The 23804-nt window shown below is 26.6% G+C and overlaps 1 protein-coding gene across 2 annotated transcripts in view; it reads right to left on the bottom strand.

The window, feature by feature from the left end:
* Nucleotides 1-23804, bottom strand: part of LOC100207220 (phospholipid-transporting ATPase ABCA1) — a 77453-nt gene that overhangs the window by 3999 nt on the left and 49650 nt on the right. For both annotated transcript variants that reach the window (XM_065790634.1, XM_065790635.1), the window contains 14 exons: nucleotides 21531-21591; nucleotides 21023-21197; nucleotides 20520-20635; nucleotides 20244-20391; nucleotides 19986-20109; nucleotides 17716-17845; nucleotides 17348-17468; nucleotides 16985-17053; nucleotides 16798-16904; nucleotides 16505-16646; nucleotides 16196-16330; nucleotides 15803-15909; nucleotides 15587-15679; nucleotides 675-780 (listed from right to left, as the gene is read on the bottom strand). In XM_065790634.1, the coding sequence (XP_065646706.1) occupies nucleotides 675-780; nucleotides 15587-15679; nucleotides 15803-15909; nucleotides 16196-16330; nucleotides 16505-16646; nucleotides 16798-16904; nucleotides 16985-17053; nucleotides 17348-17468; nucleotides 17716-17845; nucleotides 19986-20109; nucleotides 20244-20391; nucleotides 20520-20635; nucleotides 21023-21197; nucleotides 21531-21591 (1634 nt within the window). The remainder of the gene's footprint in view (nucleotides 1-674; nucleotides 781-15586; nucleotides 15680-15802; nucleotides 15910-16195; nucleotides 16331-16504; nucleotides 16647-16797; nucleotides 16905-16984; nucleotides 17054-17347; nucleotides 17469-17715; nucleotides 17846-19985; nucleotides 20110-20243; nucleotides 20392-20519; nucleotides 20636-21022; nucleotides 21198-21530; nucleotides 21592-23804) is intronic.

The following is a 23804-nucleotide window of genomic DNA, read 5'->3' as shown; positions in this document are numbered from 1 at the left end:
AAGCAGATTCACATTTACAAATAAAACAGAAACGATGTGAATTTGAAAAATAAAACACATTTAAAAACACAAAACTTCACGAATAGCTATAAGAAATAGTTTTCGCAGCACAAAAAAAAAAATTGTTTTTGTATGGTAAATAGGGACAACATAAAAAGTGTCACATAAAAAATAGCTATGAATTGCTTTTTTAAAAAAAATCAAGATACGATGCCTGGCAGCTACTTGGAATCTGATTTAGAAAAGACATTCATGAACATTTAAAATCACTCGAAGATAGTACTCGAAGATAGTGTCTGAAAATATAAAACCTTGCACATGTTTAGAGTTGATTTTTTTTTGTTTACCATGTAGTCAGTGGATTGAGTCCTGCACACAAAATATCTGCTGTTATTAAATTGGGTTTTTCATGCCTATCAGCAGCATCTGTTACATCCAGAATCATTTCGATAAGATCATTTTTACTGAAAATACAAAACCTGTCTTCACTGATGCCATGTGCATGTGATTTTTGACAAACTTGAGTGTGATACTACCAGGGACGTAGTTGGGATTGAACTCAGAAAACCTTGCTTATGAGGTGAACGCTCTACCACCACACCACTACTACACTATCCATAATAATTAACTAATAACTTATATAATATAACAACAATAATCAATCAATAACTTACCTTCATTACACAATTGAAAAAATTTTCTTCCATAAACTTTTTGACAGGTAGCATGTTTGATGGAGAGCCTTTTACTCTGATAACGATGATGTAACCATCTCCAAATCTACCAAAATTAAACACGATAGAATAACTTATATAAGGTATTCCTAAATCTTTATAATATGGTAATATCTGCTTAATCGGTAATAAGATCTAAAACTTTTATATGAGATAACTTGATGACTTCTGTAGTTATAGATAAATCTTATGTTATTTTTTAAATTAGTATAGTAACTTTTAAAGTCAGGTAATTTATTTAATTTGTGCATTTTAATAGCACAATTCAAGTCCTTTGTCAATTGTATTTAAAGTATATTTAATTGTATTTAAATTGTATTTAAATTGTATTTAAAGTAATCTGTAATTTTTACTTTTAAGATGACTAAGACTAAGAAGATGATGATTTAAAACTTTATCAAAAGTCTCTTTTCAAAGGCCAAACTTTTGATAAAGTTCAAACTCTTGATAAAGTTGGTGTTTATCTCCAAAACCATTGCATCTCACATGGTCAATGCTATGTTGCATGTTCAAGAACAAGATCATTTAATACCTTATTTTAAAGAAATTACAGAAAATTTGTTTGCATTTATAATATTAAAAACCAGGTCATTTTGATCATTTGTTTTTTAAAGTTGATAAACATTTATTACAATTCATTACATTGAACAAATATTACAAAAATAAAGTTGTATTTGTAAATGTTTCTAATTTATATATATATTTTTTAATTTATATATTTAATTATTTTTATGTGTTATTAATTATGTTTATATGTGTAAAGGTTATATTGGTTTATATTTTGTAAGTGTGTTGATATCTTTTATATATGAAGTGTTTCTATTTGACATAGTATGTTTGTGATGTGTTATAATGTTATGTGTTTTATAGTTTGTAAGTGGTTATTATGTTGTTTACATAGTTTCAAATTGTTGTGACTTGGCTTAGTTTACAGCAAGAGTGTTGACCTTGCTAGCCAAGTGGTGTAATTTACTATAATGTGACTTGGCTTTGTTGAGAGTAAGAATGTTGTCCTTGCCAGTCAAGTGGTGTACTGTCATGATGAAACACATAAACTAAATCTGTTTGAAGTTAGCGTAATCATAGAATGTGTTGAAAAAATATTGTTGAAAGAATGTGTTTAAAAGAAGTGTTGAAAAGATATATAGTTCTTTAATATTTTTAATCTAAATATAAATGCTACAGAAACGTTCAATGTTTAACGTTGTTTCATTAGTTACTAGGCTTTGAAAGAGCACGTTCTCAAAATGCTATTTCCATAAAATAGTTATTACTACTTTGAAATTTCTGTGATACTATTAACTATTTTTGTTCTTTCTTAGAAAATTTAGAAAAATTAAATTAAAATTTTGTTCCAACACTGACATGGCATGTCACATGTTATAGTATGTAAAGGTTAAATTTTGTTATGAAGATTACAGTTCTTATGAAAAAAAAAAAGAAGGTAAAAAGTATTGTTTGTAAATATATATTTTGTTTACTTTGAATCTTTTTAAATTTTCTCGCGTCTTTTTTAAAATTTTTGTTTGCACACATTTATTGTTTGCATTTATGCTTTTTTGATATTTATGTGTATATGGTAATAAGTGCTTTATAGTTGTTTTATCAATGTGTTTTTATAATAATGTAAAGTGTTTTTTTATTGTTTGTGTATGTGTTGATATGTGTTATATAATTATTTTTAAAAATTTGTTTAAATATGTATATAAAGTATATATTTAACCTTATATACATATTTAAACACATTTATTGTGTTTAAAGTTGGTACATATGTTTATATTATGTTGTTTCCATGTTTTCAAAGTGCTGTGATTTGGTAAACGTGTAGAGTAAGATTTGTCAACTTTGCCAGCCAAGTGATGTACTTATAACAGAGGGTTACACGATAGTGTTTAGTGTCAAAAAATACATACTACTGTGATCAAAAAGTAAGGTGAATTTTTAATTTAAACTTCCGGCCTTATTCGAATCGTCCAATCTTTTTTATTTTTAAGTTGGTAGGAATGTCATTAACATTTGCGCCAAATTACATGTCAAACTCATAACTATTTTTTTTTGTTTACGCTTGTTTCTGAAGTACCAAAAGTGCATTTGGCGATTTTCACGATGTCTAATTTTGTTGAGCAAAGAAGTGCTATTAAATTTTGTTTGCGGAATGATATTTCTGCTGCTGAAACGTATCGAATGTTGCAAAAGGCCTTCGGTGAAGAGACTATGTCTCAAAAAAATGTTTACAAGTGGTACAAAGACTTCAAAGAAGGCCGAGAACGTGTTGATGACTTGGAACGCTCCGGATGGCCATCGACTTCGATTGATGATCGCCACATCAACAAAATCAAAGAATTGGTGCTTGCAAATCATCGGTTAACCATTCGAGACATTGTTGACATGGTTGGAATATCATTTGGGTCGGTGCAAGCGATTTTGAAGGATCATTTGGGCCTCAGAAGACTCAAATCACGTTTGGTGCCGAAATTTCTCAATTTCTTTGAAAAAGAGTGTCGCGTTAAAACGTGTGAAGCAAAGCTTTCTGACTATCAAGATGTCTACAAACAAACTATTACTGGCGATGAGACTTGGGTCTACGCATACGACCCTGAAACAACCGACCAATCAAGTGAATGCCGTGAAAAAAGCGAGCCGAGACCGAAGCAACCACGTCAAAGTCGCTCAAAAATCAAGGTCATGTTGACTGTTTTCTTTGATTATTGTGGTGTCGTGCACTACGAATTCCTTCCAACTGGCCAAACTGTCAACAAGGAATATTATTTAAGCGTTATGCGACGTTTGCGTGAAGCTATTCGCAAAAAGAGACCGGAATTATGGGCCAATAACTCTTGGATTTTGCAGCACGATAATGCGCTTTCGCACACAGCACTGGTTCTTCGTGAGTTTTTCGCCAAAAACTCTACCCATGTTGCTCCACAACCACCGTATTCGCCCGACTTAGCACCGTGTGACTTCTGGCTGTTCCCAAAGCTCAAGAGACCACTCCGGGGAAATCATTTTGAGTCCATTGAAGAGATCCAACGTGAATCGGCACGCGCATTGAAGACTATCCCTACCGAGGACTTTTCGGCATGCTTCGAAGACTAGAAAAAACGTTGGCAAAAGTGCATTGGGGCCGGGGGGGGGGGGATTATTTTGAAGGGGACGATACAGATTTGGAAGAATAAATAAAGATTTTTCATTTTATAAAAAAATTCACCTTACTTTTTAATCACAGTAGTATTAATGTAATATTATTACATTTTGCTTAATGTTGTTACTTATGTTCTGTTATATATGAATGTTATCTTACTTAAGTTATGTTATATACATATTATATTAACTTATGGTGTGTGCTATTGTTGTGTGTCGTTGCTGTGATGTTTTTTTGTTATCTTTTGAGTTGATAGACATTAGGCTTATCTTCATGTTGGTGTCTATTGTTAAAAATAGTAAATAGGTAATTTTATTAAAAATCACTGATTTTAATCATTCACTAAAAGCCAAAACAAATTATTTTGCCATATATACAACTTGTTTTATCTCAATTTGATTTTTTGTCTTTAGCGCTGTTTACTACATGATTTTGCTATAAATAATTTGGAATCATGTTCCAGCATAAATTATTTTGTAAAAGCTAACATGAAATAATAATATTTTACAACTACTATTCTGGTAAATCACAACAGCTTTTCTCTATAAGGTGCATTGATTTTCATTTTTTGTATGTAATGTTTTTCTTATTTATTTACTTATTCATTAAATTTTTTATTTTAGATTTATCAGATGATGTATTAATGTGGTATAGAAGAACGAAATATTGTAAAGTTTTGTGAATTTTTGAAAAAAACGTTTACTAATAATTTTTTTTGAAGAAATAATTTTTAAGTTTGCAACAAAGGATTTACAACGTTGTTTTTTTTAATTTTTCTTTGTTAGCAGTATGTTTATTATTAGAATTGCATGTTTTTAATAATTTTTTTTTTATTATTTGCTAAGCTAATTTTTTTTCAAACATCTCCTAGCTGATATATATATATATATATATATATATATATATATATATATATATATATATATATATATATATATATATATATATATATTTTAAAGTCATAAGATTATTGTATAATTTATTTTAAATGACAGTCTGTCTTATATATAAAAGTCTTATATATAAAAATTATTTGTGTGTGCTATTTAGAGTAGAAAAAAAATTATATAGGAAAGATCGCAACCTTCAGGATTCATTTAAGATTATTTGTTACTACTTTCAATTAAAAGTGAAGTTTAAATGGATGATATTAGGCTAGAAGCAGATATTAGTTTAGAAAATAGAAATGGTAATAGGCAAGTTGTTTGTGGCACAAATAAAAGAGATTAGAGATTAGAGCTTAGGTGAGATGAAATTAATAATGGACAAAATGCTGCTCGGCAAGCAGCAAATAATTTGAACCCAAACGAGGAGAGTTTGGTTAGGTGAGTTGAAAATAATCGTTGCAGAAATGAAAGAGATAGACTTAGGCAAGATGAAATTAATAATTGACAAAATGCTAGAAATGCGGCTCGGCAAGCAGCAAATAATTTGAGCCCAAATGAAGAGAGCTTGGTTAGGCGAGTTGAAAATAATCGTCACAGAAAGAGATAAGCTTAGGCGAGATGAAATTAATAATCAACAAAATGCGAGAATTGCTGCTAGATACAAAAGAATGCATTGTATAGCAAGAAGTAATACTATTCCAGATTATAATTATTTAGGAGAAAGGAATTATATTTGTCAGCATTGTGGTGCTAAAAATTTCCTGATGAAACACATTTTTTATGTTGCCATAATGGAAAGGTAGTTTTGCCTTCATCATTTCCACAAGATTTAAAAGATTTATTTAAAGGGAACTATGCAGATAGAAAATTTACTATCAGTTGTTTGTTTGTTTTTCTGTTTAGTTGACAACAATTAAGAGAGAGAGGCAGTAAGTTTAAAAGGATTTTTATTTTTTTATAAAGTAACTAAAATGTTTTTTTAAAATGTTGTTATTGACTTCAAAGTAAAACTTGTTTCTCCGCGCAGCGGCCTTGTTCGTCAAGGTTTGTGTTTCGGAGTTATAGAGTTGAGAGAGGGTTATAACCACTATTAAGTAGCCTCCTCATCTGTAGTGGCTTTATCGGCCTTGAGGAGGTGAATAACAAAAAAATAAAAATAAAAAACATTAGGCTTTTATAATTATATACAATAAACCCAAGAACTTAGTTCCTACTTAAAATTATATGGTCAATAATAAAGAAAAGAAATTTAAAATTCTCAGTAAGACAGCTTTTTATTATTTTACATCAAGTTAGTTTAATTAAGATTTATTTTCTTTAGTTGATCAAGAGAGAGCTAATAAAGGTATTAGTTACATTAGTTAAGTGAATTTATTTTTAAAAAGTTAGGTAGATATTTTAACGTCTATACATTTAAGTGCTTTTATTGTTTAGACACAGAATTAAAGACTGAAATAAGTCAGTGTTTTTGCTATTAGATTTTTGTTAATAGAAATTTGTTTATTTGTACTGTAACTGGAATTTTAAAACTTCAAGTACTTAAGCTTTATTTTATTGTTTCTTTTAGGAGAGTTGGACAAAAAACTAAGTATAAATTATATGATTAGTATAGTTAAATAAATGAAGCATTTGTATCTGTACCTCAAAAGTCAAAGGTCTGTTGTCACATTTTAGAAATTGTCCAGGAGAGAGTCAATAGTAAAATAATTAGTCTTTATTGGCTTATTCTTGATGGTTAAATTTATGTTATTTTTTTCGTGTTTTATTTAATTTGTCTTGAGGCACATGAAATATAATTTTATTTAATTTGTCTTGAGGCACATGAAATATAATTTTACTTAATTTGTCTTGAGGCACATAAAATATAATTTTGACAAAAATAAAAAAGTTAAATAAAAAATATGAAAAGTCATTTCTGGACTACAGACATTTTTCCTTTGAACATTGTGGGGACGCCAGACCCTTTATATTGACCAAACTTTGTTTCACATTGTCGTAGGACAACAGTCTTTATACCTATGTAGATACTGAAAAACTTAAAAGGTCTCATACGTAACTCATTTTTACAAAAAACTGGATAACCAACCTTTGTCTTCTGAGGTTCAGATATTAAGATTTAAAGTTTATTTTAGTTTATAGTTTTGGTTTAGTTTATAGTTAATTTTAGTTTAGTTTTTGTTAGTTTTAGCTTCAGTTATCTTTTTTCTTACTTTAGACAACTTCATGGAAGAAATGAGGGGAATAGGTAAAAAAAATTATAATTATATATTTATTTATATGTAAATATTATTCTATCAATTATTCTGAGGTATATTTTTTGTCTTTAGTGTCTGGTAGAAGCATAACTGGTAGAGCTGTGTTTTAAATTTTATATATTTTTTATGGAGCAATATGTGCAATAGGTGAAAGAATTATTTAATATAAATATGATACTTTTAAACTGTTCGCATTTTTATATTTTTACAAAAATTAAATTTTCATAAGTTTAACCCTTTTTAATTTCCTTTTTTTTTAACTATTTTTTGCATCCTCTTTGTCCTGTGAAAATGGTGAGGTTATGCTTTATATTTTGATTAAAAAAAATTGTAAACATTTTTAATTTTTATTATATCCTTCTATTTGTAATTTTAGAGTTGTTAACATTTGAGCAATATCAAAGATATCGCTCCCAACACCCAGGGCCTCTCTCGGAGAGGTCCTTCAATAAATGGCAAAGTAATGGCGGTATGGATGAGCCATCCTTTAAATGGAGGGCTCATCCATACTGGGGTGTTGGAAGACACTGAAGAAAAAACAGCAACCAAAAGGTTGAAAATGTCTTCTATCAGTGAATATATTTATAACTTTTTTGTTGCTGCTTTTTCTTCTGTGATTTTTTTTTTTTTAATTTGAAATTTTTTTTTTAATATATTGTTGTATATTTGGTTTGTTTTTGTCTTTTTTAATTAAAATTTTATTTGTTTTTTACCAATTAAACTTAAATATAGTTAAATTGATTCATTACCCAATCACCATAATACGATGCTACATTCTAGTGTTAAAAATAATTAATTGGTAGTTTAATTTATTGAACTCACTGCTTTTAAAATTTACTAAAAGCCAAGACATTTTGTTAAGCTATATAATGTGAAATAACGTCATAAAACAACACAGACAAGCTTCACCATGACAGCAGTTTCAGTATGACAGCAGGCTACTGAAAAGCAGGTATATTGTTTTCCAGTTTGTTTGTTTTTTTGTTTTTTTTCTTCTATGTCTACTTATCTGTTACAATTATTATTTTAGGTTTGTCATATGACACATTAATGCAATATAAAAGATCAAAGTTTCCATATTTTTTACAATTTGTTATACACATGTTTGATTGTAAATTAACTTTTTTCTTAGTTTGAAACGTATTTGTACTCAATTGCTTAGTTATTTTTAATAAATTTATTTAGTTTTAAAGACAATTTCCTTTTTTAAAGAAACATGTATAAAGGGGATACCAAAAAATTAATAACTCATGTATAATTTAATAATATTAATCTTATTAATTAAAGTTCATGTTATAAAAAATATAAGAATTTAGCTTTACTTTTTCGTCAATTTAAAGCATGATGAAGTGTTATTATTTTGTGTCAGTAACTAAAAACGTATTGTGTTGAACTTAGTAATGTCTAGGAAAATGGTTCTGCCATACACTGATATGACCTATGTCAGTTGTAAATTACTCAAATAACGTTAAATAATTGGTAAGTTAATTTATTTTAATTTTACAGATAGTTTAATTTTTTAATTTGAAGACGTTTTTCAAAAAGGGTATTAGTTAAGGTTTTGCAACTTTAAATTGTGGAAAACAGCCACTATAAATTAAGAAACAGACCAACCGTAACCCGTATTATGGGTTGCTTTCTGCTAGTATTTATAATTTTAAGTAAATCTTGTTGAAAAGATATATACTTCATTAAATATTTATATAGCTTTACTTTTTAAGTAAGTTTTGTTAATAAGATATATACTCGGTTCTTTTTTGTTAACAATTTATGCTTCCGATGATAAATATATTTTGTTTAAACTTCCTTTTTATTAATAGCTCCTCCCCATTTAAACATTTTAATGTTTCTATTTTCCTTTATTAAATATGTTAACTTAGATTTATTATTTTTTTTATAAAAGTAAGTATACAAAGTGTTATAGCATAAGTCTCAGTAACTTTCATTAAATTTTTAGGATTTTTTGTATAGAGAACGTTTTCTCCATAATAATATTATAATGTTTTATATATATATACACTACCGTCGATAATTATTTGAATGGCTGTACTTTTCGAAATAAGATCATAGTTTTACTATTGGGAAAAAAACTGTAAGCAAAGTCTACCTGAATTATATGTTATCTTCCTTTTTATTAGGTTTACAAAAAAATTATTATAAGTCCGATTAGATTAATTTATAATTTACTTGCCTTTTAATCACCCTTAGCAACAATAACTGCCATACATATTCTTGGCATTCTGCTTAACGACTTATCCATTTTGTCAAAGTCAATTTTATGCTACTAACTAATAAGTTTTGTCCACATCTTATGCATTATTTGGCATTAGTTTTTGGTACTACTTTTAACTCCTCCCATAAAAATCCAATAGGAGAGAGATCTTGTGATTGGGGAGGCTAAATCATTTTATTTAATACTTGATCATTCTCGAACTCAGTCAAATAACTTAAATAAGTTTTTGAAAAATGTGTTTTATATTTAAGCTGTAAGTCATTTTCTTTTGAAAAAATTAATAGCTTCTCATTAACCCATCTTTCCACAGATGTAGCATAATTTTTAAAGTGTACTACTTTTGTCATTACTCCCTTTATTTTCACAAAGTCACCCATGGCATTCTAACCAAATCAGCCCCACACCTTAACACTACATCCATCATGTTTTACAGTCAATAATACACACTACTTTATCATAAATTCAACGACTTTTTCCTCTGGACAATCAATCTTATCTTGAAACCAAAGATTTAAAATTTCGACACGCCGGTCCGCGTTTACAGTTATTGATGGTCAATTTTTACAGTTATTGATGGTTTTCTATTATTAGTTTTGTATTTACTTACTTATTGCAAATCAATTTATTTATAACTTTAGCTTAAGCTTTTGATAGAAATATGTTATTTTTGCACATTGCTCAATTATTTTAAAACATCTAATTTAAATATGACTAATAGTAGAGTAGAATAAAATTAGATTATTATATTATGCTCTGTTTTATTTGTTTACACTGTATTTTATATAAGTTTAAGAAAGAAAACTCAAAGCTCAATCTAAAAATAAAAGTTCAATTTTTATTATATTAATTATCATTTTTACACACTCCTTTGATGCTTAAATATGTCTGATAATTTAAGAAGTGAAATTAATAGACTTCGTTGAAATAAAAGAAATTAGGCTAGACAAAATGAAATGAACTGTCATTGAAATGAAAAAGATGAGCTCAGGCAAGCTGAGATAAATCATCGTCGAAATGAAATTGATGAGGCCAGGCAAGCTGAGATAAATGGTCGCCGCATTGAAAGAGATAAGCCTAGGTGAGCTGAAATAAATTGTCAACAAAAAAAAAGAAATCAGGCTAGGCATAAACTCAATATGCATCGCATAGCAAGAAATAATATTGCTATAGAAAGTAACTACTTTGGAGAATGAAACCATATTTGTCAGTGTTGTGGTGCCAAGAAGTTTTAAAAGGAAACTCATTTTTTTTGCTGCCATTCAGGAAAAATTGTATTATTATTCACCATTGTTGACTGATTTAATGACAGGAAACCATGTTGATCATGCTGTCAATCGAAATTTTTTTAAACACATATAGAGTTATAATTCCTCTTTATCTTTAGCTTCCTTCACAGCTCCTCCCTCAAATGGCCTTTTCAGTTTTAGGGTCTGTGGGCAAATTTTGCATCGTGTTGGATATTTAAGGCCTGAAGGTGTTCTGCCCACATATTGTCAGTTACATATCTATGATTCTAATGCAGCAGTGTCATTTAAAATGGAGCATGGTGATGTTGATTGTATACATGAATTATTGCAACTCTTACAAACTTTAATTAATCAAGAAAATTTATTTGCTCTTGCATTTAAAAACATGGCAGAAGTCGAGGATGAGAAAATCTGCCAAGCAGCTTTAGAAGGTAGACTAACTTCTGTTTTCAAAATATCTTTGCTTGAAAGTCATGATAGACTCCAATACAATATTACTTCTCATGAGAATGTTGCTATTGTGTTTGAGGGAGATGATGGTGCTTCACCTGCATCCAGGGAAATTGTTATATACGCTTGAGGTCAACCTTTGAGAACAATTTCATCATGTTTGCAAATTTAGATCCTATGACACATCCAATATTTTTACAAAGAGGTGGTGCTGGATGGCACAATCAACTGGGGTACAACTCTAACCATACAACTCATGTTGGAAACCATGTTACTTTGTCTCAGTATTATAACTATAGACTTGTCGTTAAACAAACTTTTAGTCCTATATTCTATGGTAAGAAACCCTTTCAGCAATATACTGTTGATGCATATGTCAAAACCGAGGGACAACACTTTGCTTTTATTAGAAATAACCAAAACAATCTTAGAAGTGAACAATACCATGCATTGCAAGAACATGTAACTAACCATGCTAATTATTTTAATGTAAGACCAGGGCGTGTTATTATATGGCCTTCTTCATATGTTGGCAGTCCAAGTGCATTAAAGAAAACTTTGAAGATGCGATGGCAATCTTAAAGAAATATGATAAATCAGTTTTCATTACTTTTATCTGTAATCCAAAATGGAGAGAAATAGTAAAAAATTTTAACCCAAACCTGCTAATGACAGACCTGATTTAGTTTGTTGGGTATTTAATGAAACTTAAATCTTTCTTGGAGGATATTTTAAAGCATGGAGTCTAAGGCAAAGTTATAAATCATGTAGAGGCTATTAAGTTTCAAAAATGTGGTTTGCTGCATGTACATATTTTATTGCACTTTGTAAATGCTAATTAGCTAGAAACAGCAGAAGATATTGATAGTTTGATATAAGCAGAAATTCCAGACCTTCATGAAATTATAAAATCGTTTATCGCTTATAATTATTGATCAATTTAACATTGATGCTGTAACCCATTCATGCGTGTTTACAGTTTTTTAAAGAAGATTTAGCATGCTTGGCCTTTATATTTCTTTTTTATATTTTTATACACAATAAGGTATGCTTAAATCTTTATTATAATCTGTTAATATCTGCTTAATCAGTTGTAAAATCTAAAACCTTTATATTAGATATAATTTATTGAACTAAAATTCTGTAGTTATAGATAAACTTTGTTAATGTTATTTTTAAATTAGTATAGTAACTTTTAATGTCAGGTAATTTATTTAATTCATGCATTTTAATAATAACACAATTTAAGTCCTTTGTCAATTGTATTTAAAGTATATTAATCTATGTTTTTTATTTTAAAAAGGTGAAGAAAATTACCAATTTCAAAGATATATTAATCTGTGTTTTTTATTTTTAAGAACTTAAAGACCATGCTTGATGTTACTAAAAACCCAGTTGTTATGGATTTGCTGTTAGATTCTAAATAACTTTGAAAACATCAATCACTAATAAAAATAACAGAAAATCTGTTTGCTTTTATAATATAGCAAACCAGTTCATTTGATCATTTGTTTTTTAAAGTTGGTAACATGCATTGCGAGGTATGTCATTAAACAAATTTTGCACAAATAAGGTTGTATTTGTAAGAGAACAAGTAGATGTGGCTCAAAAGTCATAAATGTCTTCGACTTTTAAATGGAAAATTTTAAATTTTTTACATTTCTAACTTTTAAGTTGCTCTTTTTTTTTTTTTTTTTTTTTTTCTTTGCATCGTTTTTCAATTTTTCCTATTAATTTTATTGCTATCAAGTTAAATCATTTAAATAAGACACTCTTTTTTAACGATAATCAATAACAATAAATAAAAGTCAGGGTGAAACATTTGATAAAGTTGCTATTAATCTCAAAAAGCTTTGGTTTTCACACAACTATTCTATGTAGCATATTCCAGAACCAAGTCATTTGATAATTTTTTTTTTTAATTTGATAAACATGCATTGCAAGGTATGTCATTAAATGAATATTACACAAATGTAGTGTTGTAATGTGTACTTTTATCATGTGTTATATAAGGTTATATGAGTTTATACTTTTTAAGTGTTCCAATGTGTGTGCTATTAATTGTTAAAATATGTATAATAAACTCTGAATAACTCAATAACTTGAATGACCCTTATAACAATAACCCTTAATAACTTGAACCAACTTTAAAATTCCAGTTGAGCTTTTATTTATGGACTATACTCCCACTAACTTTGTTATTTGCTAATTTTGTAATGATATTGTTGTGTTGTTTTTTGTTGATAGACAACTTAGCTTACCTTCACGCCGGTGTCAGTTAAAAATAATTGTTGGGTAGTTTCAATACTAAACCTGACTATATTTAATCATTCACTAAAAGTCAAGGATTCAGTTTTCAAATAAAAATATAAAAGTTAATCTTATTGTGATTATTTTAAGCCTTGCTTTTTTAAAAAGAGTTGTCAATCCAAACTTGCAACTATAAATCTTGAATCCTTCACAATAAAAAAACAACCTGAAAAAGTAAGTTTTATTCACATTTTTTAGTTTTCAAATAGATAGAGACATATGTGTAACAAGTGTTTTCAATAATAATTTTGTTTTAGGTCGAATTCCTTCTCTTATAACTGATTTTTGAAAGTTCCTTCACAGTTCAAATGATGACTGTTTTCTAAAAGCCAAAGCGAAGTTTGATAATCTTCATACCAATTACTAAAAGCTATATAATAATGAAACAATGTTATAATTTAAATTTCTTTTATAAGTGTTTTTGATATTTTTTTATGTTACATATATCTTTTTGTGATTTTTTTTTTTTTTTAAAGTTTATACTTATATTTTAACTCAAGAAAAATATGATTTTAAATCGATTAATTTTTTGCCATTTACTAAAAGTTATTGAAGTATAGAGACCAAATTAAGAATAAGTTTAAAAACAGTCGGGTGTGGAATAGACTTACTAAGACCCGTATCATATGGATCTTGACAGCTAGTATTAATATTAAAAACAATAAAGAACTGATTTTTTGAAAAGCAGGTTAAAGCTTGAACTTTTATAATTTAATAACTTGTACTCTTCATAAATATTTATTAAATTTTTTATTTACTTTGATATGCAAGCTATCAGGGGATCAAAATCAAATCTAAAAAAGTCACTTTTTGTTTGCCTTTTATTTGCCATTGTAAATCTGAAGATAATTTATTTTAAGACTATTTTGGTATGTCTGTCAGATTGAAGTTTTATTTGATTTTACTGTAATTCAACTCTTTAATGATTCATTTCCTTTCTTCATTTTTTGAACATTGTTAATTAGTGAAAAATGATTTAGTCCATATCTTTAACAAAAGACTTTTTAGCCTTCATTTTAATTCTTTGTAAAGATATCCAAAAAGAACCCAATCAAATATACTTATTCAAATACCAAAATTGCAACATCAAAAATTCATGTCATTTATGTTATGAATAAACAGGCTTTTCTTTTGTTTACTATGTGAGTAATTTTCTATTTGTTTACTATAAATGTTGCTCAGCCTTTTATCAATTTGTTTCGATATTCTACAAATAATATCAACTTGTTTAGATATGTAACCAAAAGCAACAATTTGTTTAGATATCCAAACAATAACATTAATTTGTTTAGATATCCAACCAGTAATATCAATTTGTTTCAGTATTTAACCAATCAATATGTTTAGATAACTATTAATTTTGTGGTAGCTATTGTTGTAACAAATATGAAATTTATTTTTTATATTTAATTTTAAAAAGTATATTTTATAGAATTAATTTTAAAAAAGGTAAAATTTAAATATGCATGTATAATAATGTAAACATAAAATGTTGTATAAAAAGGGAACAAAAGATTTTTTCTGTTTGATGGTTATAAACGAGTGAAAATAAAAGTTATTTGTCATCATTACATTTTTTAATGTAAACAATTATTTGCTGTAAATATTGTATAGTAATGCATTTTACAATAAGTGTTTATTGTAAAAATTAAAAATAAAATACATAACTTTGATTATGAATTGAAATACCAAGATTAAAGTTTTTTGTGAGTTAAAAAACCGATGAAGATAAATCAGGGTTTTAAAGAAAAAATCAGCAAAGAAGTGAAAAACTGATTAAAAAAAAATTGATGAAAAGGTGGTTTTTCCTTCTTTTAATTAATGAAAAATTTTCATTTTTTACTTTCACTTGTTTATGTTTTCAAATTTAGGATAGTAAATTAAAAATACTTTTATGCTTAATTTATACATCTTATATTCATTATTAATTATAATTAAAACTGTTTACATCAAAATTCTGGTTTAAAAAAAAACATCAAAAAACATCACCATTAAAATACAATCTTTAAAAAAAATCACAAAACATGTTATGTGATATCTCCTTCACACATGTTATATGATGAATTTTTTAAAGATGAATCTTTTTCATCACACAATGTTCTTTTTGTATTTTTACAAGTCATCACGCATTGTTTTTTTTTTTTGCATTTTAATATATAAATATTTTTTTTAAAAGAAAAACAAAAAACAACTTTATAGCTTATTTTAATATTTATATAAATTATTACCAAAAAAAACCATAATTTATTTCCTAATATTTATCAGTCTAATGATAATTTCACTAATGAATTTCCATCTTTATTATTTATTTTATTAGCATATATTTACCTATTTTTTATATGCTGAGTACTGCCGATGCATTGAAATTGCCCATTAACCATTATAGCAAGTCGGGTGCACAATGCTTCACATTCTTCCATGCTAAAATAAAATGAAACTCAACTTTAAAACAAAAAATTAAAAAAGTAAGAAAACAATGGACTAAAAATTTTTACAAAAACTTTATTAAAAATAATAATAATAAAAAAGTAACTTTTCTCAAACCTGTGTGAAGTGAGAACAACCGACCGAGTCCCTTCTTCTATAATGCTTAGAATAATGTTCCATAAAAATCGCCTTGCACCAGGATCCATTCCAGTTGTTGGCTCATCCTAATAAAACAAAAAATGCCTATAATAAATGTTAACATATATATATATATATATATATATATATATATATATATATATATATATATATATATATATATATATATATATATATATATATATATATATATATATATATATATATATATATTTATATATATATATATATATATATATATATATATATATATATATATATATATATATATATATAAGTTTTATAACAGAATCAACATTAAAAAAAAAGAGCAAAAGAAAGCAAATAATTCTAAAAAATGGTTGTAACTACCATAAAAACTAATGATGGATTGCCTATGAGTGCGATAGCAGTTGATAATTTTCTTTTATTTCCACCGCTGTATATTTTTGAGCGTTGATTTGCAAAACGAGACAAAGCCATTTTTTTTATAAGCCAATCACAAACCTTAAAATAATAAACAGTTCTACAACATCTTTTTTACATCCACCTTAAATTAATATTTTTTTACATCCACCTTAAATTAACATCTTTTTTACATCCACCTTAAATCAATAATCAATATTTTTTGCTCAAAATTATTAAAAGAATTCAAATCTTAAAACAGAAAAAAAAATTAACATTTTTTATTTCAAGCTCTGGTATTCCTTTTAGTCTTGCATAAAAATACAAATGTTCTTCTGCAGTTAGATGATCAAACAGTGCATCAAACTGCGGACAATAACCAATTTTTGAATGAACATTGAGTAAGTTGCGAACAACACTAAAACAAATAAAATCAAAAATTCTTTAAAAAATTGTAGTAGACAACAAAAAACTCATAAAAAAGCAAGTTGCGAAAAAAACATAATTTTCTTTCCTAAAAAACTTTTTTATGTAAGAAAATTATATTAAAAACTAAATTACAAAAACACCTGTAATTTTCAACAAAGGCATCACCAGAAGTTATACTTGTATCTCCAGTAAGCATTTTAAAAGTAGTGCTTTTACCAGCTCCATTTACACCAAGTAAACCAAAACACTAAAATTAAAAAAATAATAAAAAAATCAACTTTGTACTAGTAACTTAATTCCTTTTTGATTTTTGATTTGCGATCTCACCTCTCCTTTAGCAACACCAAAATATAGATTATTTACTGCCAAAAGTTTGCCTTGATTTGAATTGTAAATCTAATAATCGAAATAAAAAATGTTTGAAAAAATGTCAGTTTCACTTATGCAATAAATGAAACTTACATTTTTACATTTAAATAATAATAATAAGGCTAAATTTTATGTTGTTCCAGATCACTGCGCATTGCAAACAAACAAAAAATCATCAGTTAGAAGCTATAAAGACTTAATTTACAATGCACAAAAATAATATCATATCATCAGTGACATTTCATGTATAAATAACAAGGCAGTAGAAAACAAATTTTGTTATATAAAATTTTTTAAACATATAATAAGTTTAAAAAAAACCTTAGCTAAATTTTCAACTCGTAGAAGATCATTATCAGCTCCTCCACTTAAAACACGATACTTTTCAGAAGCAACATCTTGATCTAGTTTTTGTGATGAACCATCTTTTGAATTTGAAGGTCTATACAAAACAAAACTAAGTGTAATAATTATGTGATATAAGCAATAAAATGTATTCTAATAGTATTGTTATTAAATTTAATAAAATACTATGTATTCAAAAGATAAACATAAAATTAATTTGATATAAGAAAAATAAAAAATAATTTCATGTAAATAAGTATAAAAAATAATTATGTATATAAAAAGTATGTATATAAAACATATAAAAATAATATATATAAAACATATATTAACAAAGTATAAACCTTCTTTTCATGCATTTATACTCTATAAAGAGAGTAAAAATAAAAAAAATAACGCCTTCTGAAAACATATACACTAAACTTCGAGTCACTATTTGCCATTCAAATGGAGAATGAATCTTTTCGAACTGTCCTGTAAATAAACAATAAAAATATATATATATATATATATTATAAATCTTATTCTACTGATACTAGTTAAATAATTGAATGTATTTTTTTCTTTAAAAATAAAATGTGTTTAATAAAACTTAACACTTAAACAAAACTTGTCCAAAAAAACTCAAAAAGGCTATTAGATGCTAACTTAAACATGATATTAGATGATAACCTAAACATTATTTAAGATGCTAACTTAAACATGCAATAGTAAAACAGGGATAAGAAGCAAGAATATATGCATTAAGTGATGGGTTTGAGTTAGGGCAAGTAATACTTATGTATAAAAAAAAGTTATTACTGTAAATAATTTGTGTGTGTGCTTGTATGCGTATTAGGGGGATAAAATTATAGGAGTTTTATGTACATACCCAGCTTTAGTTAGAGTAGGTATGTTAAAACTTATTCAAAAATAAAATAAGTTTTATGTCCAGGGATGAACCCAGACCTGTTTTAATACTGCTAGAGTGGTATAGGCATCCAAAAAGTATTTATTATTTGTTATTTTTGTTTTGCTTTTTTATTAAAAATAGGAGAAACAATTTGGGTTTTAAATGCAGTTCTGAATAACTAATTTTCTGTTTATTTTAGCTGATCAAGTATCACAAAGTGGTACATGAAATCTTTGTCACAGCATTGGTTTCAACTGGGAGGGGAGGCTAGCACAAGAACATTACCCCCCCCCCCTAAAAAGAAAAAAAAAAACAAAAAACATTGCTGGAAAAAAAAATTGGTATGCTCAAATATACTTTGGGTTGGTCACTATTTATGTCCCTCTTAAGCGGACACTAAAGTCATTTTGTAGAAATATTCAAATTATTCAATTTTTAGCTTGAAAGTTTAAAAACAAGAAGACAGATGCTGTTTTAAAGAAAAACAAGATTCAGTTAGCATTTAAAAAGCTTGAAGAATATTAAAGTTCTGGAGAACACATTTTCAGGACAAATACAAGAATTTTTTCTGGACCTGAAAAGATTAAGTAAAAAGACTTTGGCAACAAAAGCTTGAGTGTTTAAAATGCCTAACAAAGAATTGACCTGTGTGTCAGTGATGTAATTTAATTGACCTGTATGTCTATAATGTAAATTATAATTCTGACTTGTTATTGGAAAAAGTAAAAAAATCAGACATATGAGAGATGAAATATTAAATTTGATTTAAGTAATGGTACTTTTAAAGATTTTCCAAAAGTCCTAAGAAATCTTTGAGATAAAATATATAATTTAGAAACCGAGAACAATAGACTTTAGCATTAGACAATACCTTTTTGAACAAACTTTTTGCAGTGATAAAAATACTTTTGTTCTCCAGAAAGTTGTTTTGTTGAAAAGATAATAAAAATAATTAAAAAATTTGAAAGTGATGTATTGGTATGGTTTACAATTAATCCCAATGGGTATGACAAGACCAAGAATTAAGCAACCCGACTATTCAATTAACAAAAATATGTAAAATAAAAGATTGCACTGCAATTTTTTGATTCCATTTTGCAATAACAACAATATCAAGAACACCCTAATGACAAATTCATTCTTTGGCACATTACAACACATTATTCCAAAAATATCAATGTTTTGCTGGACAGTAAAAGTATTAACTATGTTCATAAGAAAAATAGCTTTACCAACTGTCCTAAGATAAAGTCATTGAAAACCTTTTCTTCTAGGCTTAGTCTACAAAAGAAAGTGCCAGAAATTCAAAAATTAATTATATAAATTACTATTAATTATAACTTGCTCTACTTATACAATTATATAAATATTTGAACCTATATAAATATTTTATACATTAAACGCATTAGCAAATTATCTTTATTTTAGTATGAAAATTGAGTATGCAATTATTGGTGAAGCAACTTAAAAAAACCAAGATAACTGTTAAATAAAATGTAACTTGCAGTAATTTATTAAAATAAATCTGATATTTCTTTATAAATCATCTAGACCAAAAATAAAAAATTCAACAGTTTGTATCTGCAATAGCAGTCATTACACTTTAAATTAGTAAACGCTTCATCTAGTACACTTTAAAAGCTACACTGATAATAAGATAAATAAAACAAACCACATTAATCTATGTAATTACCACAAAAATTGATAATAAAAAAAAACAACCTATTTGTGCATTCACCATATTCATAAGTTCATTGTAGGCAAGATCCATTAAACCACGTCCCAAGCAATAATTTGGAAATACCAAGAAGATCACTTTGACAACCTCAAGAACAAATGCCAGTTGCTAAATGCAATTTTATAACTTTTTATATAAAGAACATATAAAAATGAAACATATATATATATATATATATATATATATATATATATATATATATATATATATATATATATAACATATACAAAATAATAGCTCACATGGTCATTAGGAAACAATTGTAATATTGATGTTGTTACTAAGCATGTAATACCAAGAAACAAATTTACAACAATCAATACCACATATGCAGTACTTGCTTCACGAAAGAGAAATGATGCAGGATACATCATTGGTGTAATAGACCAGCTAAAGAGGAAATGGAGTATATAAGAACAAATTAATTGTTTCAAAACATTAGAAATTCTTTGTATAAATTTTAATTTTTTGATGAAAAAATTTAAATTTAGTAAATAAACAGGTTATTATCAACATACCCATAACACATGAACAGCGCACAAACAGCTGGAAAATTTGTTCTTGAGGCATAAGCTGGTACATTGAATATATAAAAAATTATCATGCAGGCACCGGCAGGTATTAAAAATGTTAGCTAAAAAAAAATTTCACTGCATATTAATCCTATTACATAATTTAAAAAAAGTGCAACTTCAAATACAGAATTACAACCTCTAATTTATTTCTCAATCTATTTATTATGTATATCTCTACTTTAATTTAAATATTTATAATCAATTTTTCTTCAGAGATTTTATTTTTTTCTAAACCGGGTACAAATCTAAAATACTGAATTTAGAGGTAATGTGATTTTAGACCTCAAAAATAACATTAAATTATTAACAATTTATTAGTTAAAACTATTTTGAAATATTTTAGTGGATATAACAAATTCAATTAATAATATAAACAAACAATAAATATTTTCACAATGTAATATATATTTTTTAGGCCAAATTATTAAACCAAGTAATAAACTTACTATATCCCACAAATAGTTTGACAACCAATAGAGTAATGGGTGGAGCCCACTGACATACTGAATATGTTTACTCTGAGTTGTTCGCTCCATGACAAGAAACACAACAAAACTTGCAGGTACAAAAGACATTGCAATTATTACAAAAAGAGCAATAATAGCATCAGTGCCTTGTTTACTACAAACAAAAATGAACAATAACTTGCTTACTACAAAAAATTTTTTAAATATATTAAAAAATACAATAACTTCCTTACTACAAACAAAAAATAATAATAAATACATGCAATAACAATTTGCTTACTACAAACAAACAAAAACAAAAAAACATACAATAACAACTTGCTTACTAAAAAAAACAATAAAAAAAAACAACTTGCTTTCAACACACACACACACACAAAAACAATAACAACTTGTGTACTAAAAAAAAAACCTTGTTGGTCAAAAGGTAAGATTAAAAAAGAAAATAATAATACTATTGTACACAATAAAAATAAAAACATCTTACATGGAATCCAAGTTAAGCACATTTTGAGTTGTATTTAGTGGATGAGTAATTGCTGTTATACCTGCACATTAAATTAAAATTTTATATTGAAAAATTTTAAAATTACTTTTAAATATAATGATTGTAAGGGTATTAATAGTAAGTTAATAAATCAAAAATAATTGTGGTTGTAAATGTTTTAATAGTTTGTAGTTTTAAATAAATAAAAAATAATGTTAATAACTAAAACTAAAATAATAACAAAAAACTTATGTATTAACTAGTTATGTATTAGTTATGTATTAATATATTAGTTATGTATTAATGTAGTAATGTAGTTATGTATGTATTATAGTTATGTATTAATGTAGTTAATAAAAATTGTTATGACATTTAGTAAGTTAATACCAAAAATTAATCTTAAGGTAATAAGATATAGATAAGATAATAAGATAAGGTAATAAGATAAGATAAGGTAATATACTTTAAATTATTTCATTTTAGTATTTTAAATTATTTTAGACCAGGGCACAGTGGGCCAGAATTTTTTTTCCATGGCAAAAGTCTCAAAAAAGTCAAATCTTTTAAACTTTTTTTTAATTTTACTATCGAAACATAGGTACTTTACTCAAAAATGTATCCATTTAATTACTAGAGATGAAGGCAAGCTTGCTAGAACCATTCATAATGGCTTTAAAATTGTTAAATTTTTGCAAATTTTTTTTTTCAAAAATACTTATCCTCAAAATTCACATAACTTTTTTCAATTAAAAAAGCTTTGGACTATTTTTATTTTAAATAAACATATTAACTTAGTGTTTATAAAAAGTATATGTTATAGTTATATATTTGTATTTAATTTATTCATAATATGTCTTAGAATTGTTGGTATTTTAATGGTGTTTTTCTAAATTTCCTCATCTTCCTTTTTCTAAATGCCACTCGAAGATTGTTTAATTTTGTGATTTTTGCATTTACTAAACGGCAGTTATTGTTAAAAAAAAACAAAAAAATAACAACTGCGACCATGTATTCTTTATGATATATTTTTTAGTTCAAGATCGACGACTTTTTTTGCTTTTATAAAAAGACTGATTTAAAGTTAAGATATTTGTTTAAGAAATATAGTATTTTTTTAAATTTTATTGTTTAAAATAACTTTTTTTATAAATTATTTTAATGTTTTAAAAAAAGGAAAAAAAAAGAAAAATCATTTCACTACAAATACATAAAAATCAAATATTTAAGTATTCAATTCCAATCAAATGCCTCTCTCTTGAATTGATATTGAGGAAGTATAAAGGTTGTTTAATACTATTAAATAAAATCAGCTGCGACTAGCTATAATTTAGACTTAAAATCGATTTTGAAATTTTAAGATTTTAGACTAATTTAATTCTTACTTTACAATGCATTGTGACGTGAAAAAATTTATTTGTTTGGAAATTTAAAGTTTATATGATATTGAAGACATAATAGTTAATAATTGCACCGATTTGATTGCAAATATGTTTCGAAAGTAATAAAATTATTTCAATAAAATTACACTAAATTATAGATATTTAAATTTTCTCTTGAAGTAGCATTATTAAAACTCTTATCATATAAACGATCAAGTTATCCTCAGGCCCATAGGAACAAAAATTATATTGGGGGAGGGGGGGGCAGTGCTGGGGACCTTCATTTTTTATTAGTCATTTTTTTGCCACAAAAAAAATAGCCCTAAGCCCTGATCTGCCACTGTGGAGGGGAGGGGGGCAATTTGTAACCGTTTGCTTTTTTCTAAAAACTAACTATGCACCTGGTGACCCCCCAGTTGCTACAGGCCTGATAAAAATGCTTAATAACATAACTCGTTTTGGAAAAGCTCTTCTCGAATTTGTATGCAAATGCCGATCAAAACTTAGCAAAAAATATTTTCGAATAAAGAGCAAATTTTAAAGTGGCGAGTCATTTTGGCTTAACAACAAAATTTTGTCTTTAATTATTCAGCAACCTAGCAAACAATCATCACAAACCGTCAATTTAAATGTTTCTTGTTTAAATGAGTAGTCATTTGGGAGACCATGTCAGAAATATGAAGATATGTCCTACTGAAGTAAACGTCGTTACGTATCCATATTGTTAGTAAATCATGATCATGATAAAATTTTACAAGCAGCAAAAATGGGGTTAAAAAAGAAAAAGCGATATAGTTTGCTGTACGTATTAAAAGAATGTTTATCAAATACAGATTCGGCAAATGAAATAAAATATTTTATTCAGGACAAAAACAAGCAAACTGTACCTAATAGG

This window comes from Hydra vulgaris, chromosome 02 (assembly GCF_038396675.1).
Source record: "Hydra vulgaris chromosome 02, alternate assembly HydraT2T_AEP".
NCBI classification, from domain to species: Eukaryota; Metazoa; Cnidaria; class Hydrozoa; order Anthoathecata; family Hydridae; genus Hydra; species Hydra vulgaris.
Note: the sequence above shows the minus strand (reverse complement) of the source record. Positions and strands in the feature narration are given on the sequence as shown.